Source organism: Numida meleagris, unplaced genomic scaffold (assembly GCF_002078875.1).
Source record: "Numida meleagris isolate 19003 breed g44 Domestic line unplaced genomic scaffold, NumMel1.0 unplaced_Scaffold386, whole genome shotgun sequence".
Taxonomy (NCBI): domain Eukaryota; kingdom Metazoa; phylum Chordata; class Aves; order Galliformes; family Numididae; genus Numida; species Numida meleagris.
In genome coordinates, this window is record NW_018364609.1 from 34,279 (window position 1) to 35,054 (window position 776).

At 54.0% G+C, this 776-nt stretch overlaps 1 protein-coding gene across 1 annotated transcript in view; it reads left to right on the forward strand.

The window, feature by feature from the left end:
- Positions 1 to 417: 417 nt before the first annotated feature.
- LOC110391503 (arachidonate 15-lipoxygenase B-like) overlaps positions 418 to 776 on the forward strand; it is a 4,711-nt gene continuing 4,352 nt past the window's right edge. The window contains exon 1 of the mRNA XM_021383398.1: positions 418 to 690. Coding sequence (XP_021239073.1) covers positions 427 to 690 — 264 coding nt within the window. The 5' untranslated portion in view covers positions 418 to 426. The remainder of the gene's footprint in view (positions 691 to 776) is intronic.

A 776-nucleotide genomic window follows, 5' to 3' on the forward strand; every position in this document is an offset into this window, starting at 1 on the left:
ATGGGATATGGGATTTCTGGGATATGGGATTGATGGGATATGGGATCTATGGGATATGGGATTTAAGGGCTATGGGATTTCTGGCTTATGGGATTTCTGGCATATGGGATTTCTGGCTTATGGGATTTCTGGGCTATGGGATTTCTGGGCTGTGGGAATGATGGGATCTATGGGATATGGGATTGATGGGATACGGGATCTATGGGATATGGGAATTATGGGATATGGGATTGATGGGATATGGGAATTATGGGATATGGGATTTATGGGGTATGGGATTTCGGGGCTGTGGGAATTATGGGATATGGGATCTATGGGATATGGGATTGATGGGATATGGGATTTCTGGGATACGGGATTGATGGGATATGGGATCGATGGGAATTATGGGATATGGGGTTTCTGGGCTATGGGATTTCTGGGCATATGGGATTTCTGGGCTATGGGATTTGTGGCTTATGGGATTTCTGGGATCTATGGGGTGAACGGGATTTCGGGGCGCTCCCCCCCCCCGCAGAGTACGTGGTGCGGCACTGGCAGGACGACGCGTTTTTCGGGGCGCAGTTCCTGAGCGGGGTGAACCCCGTCCTCCTGCGCCGCTGCTCCCGCCTGCCCCACAACTTGGCCCTCACCCCACACATGGTGGCCGCCTCCGTGGGGCCCGGCACCTCCCTGCAGAAAGAGATGGAGGTGGGAGTCGCTATGGGTCCCGCTGTGGGTCCCGCTATGGGTCTCTATGGGTCACACTATGGGTCGCTATGGGTCCCGCTATGGGT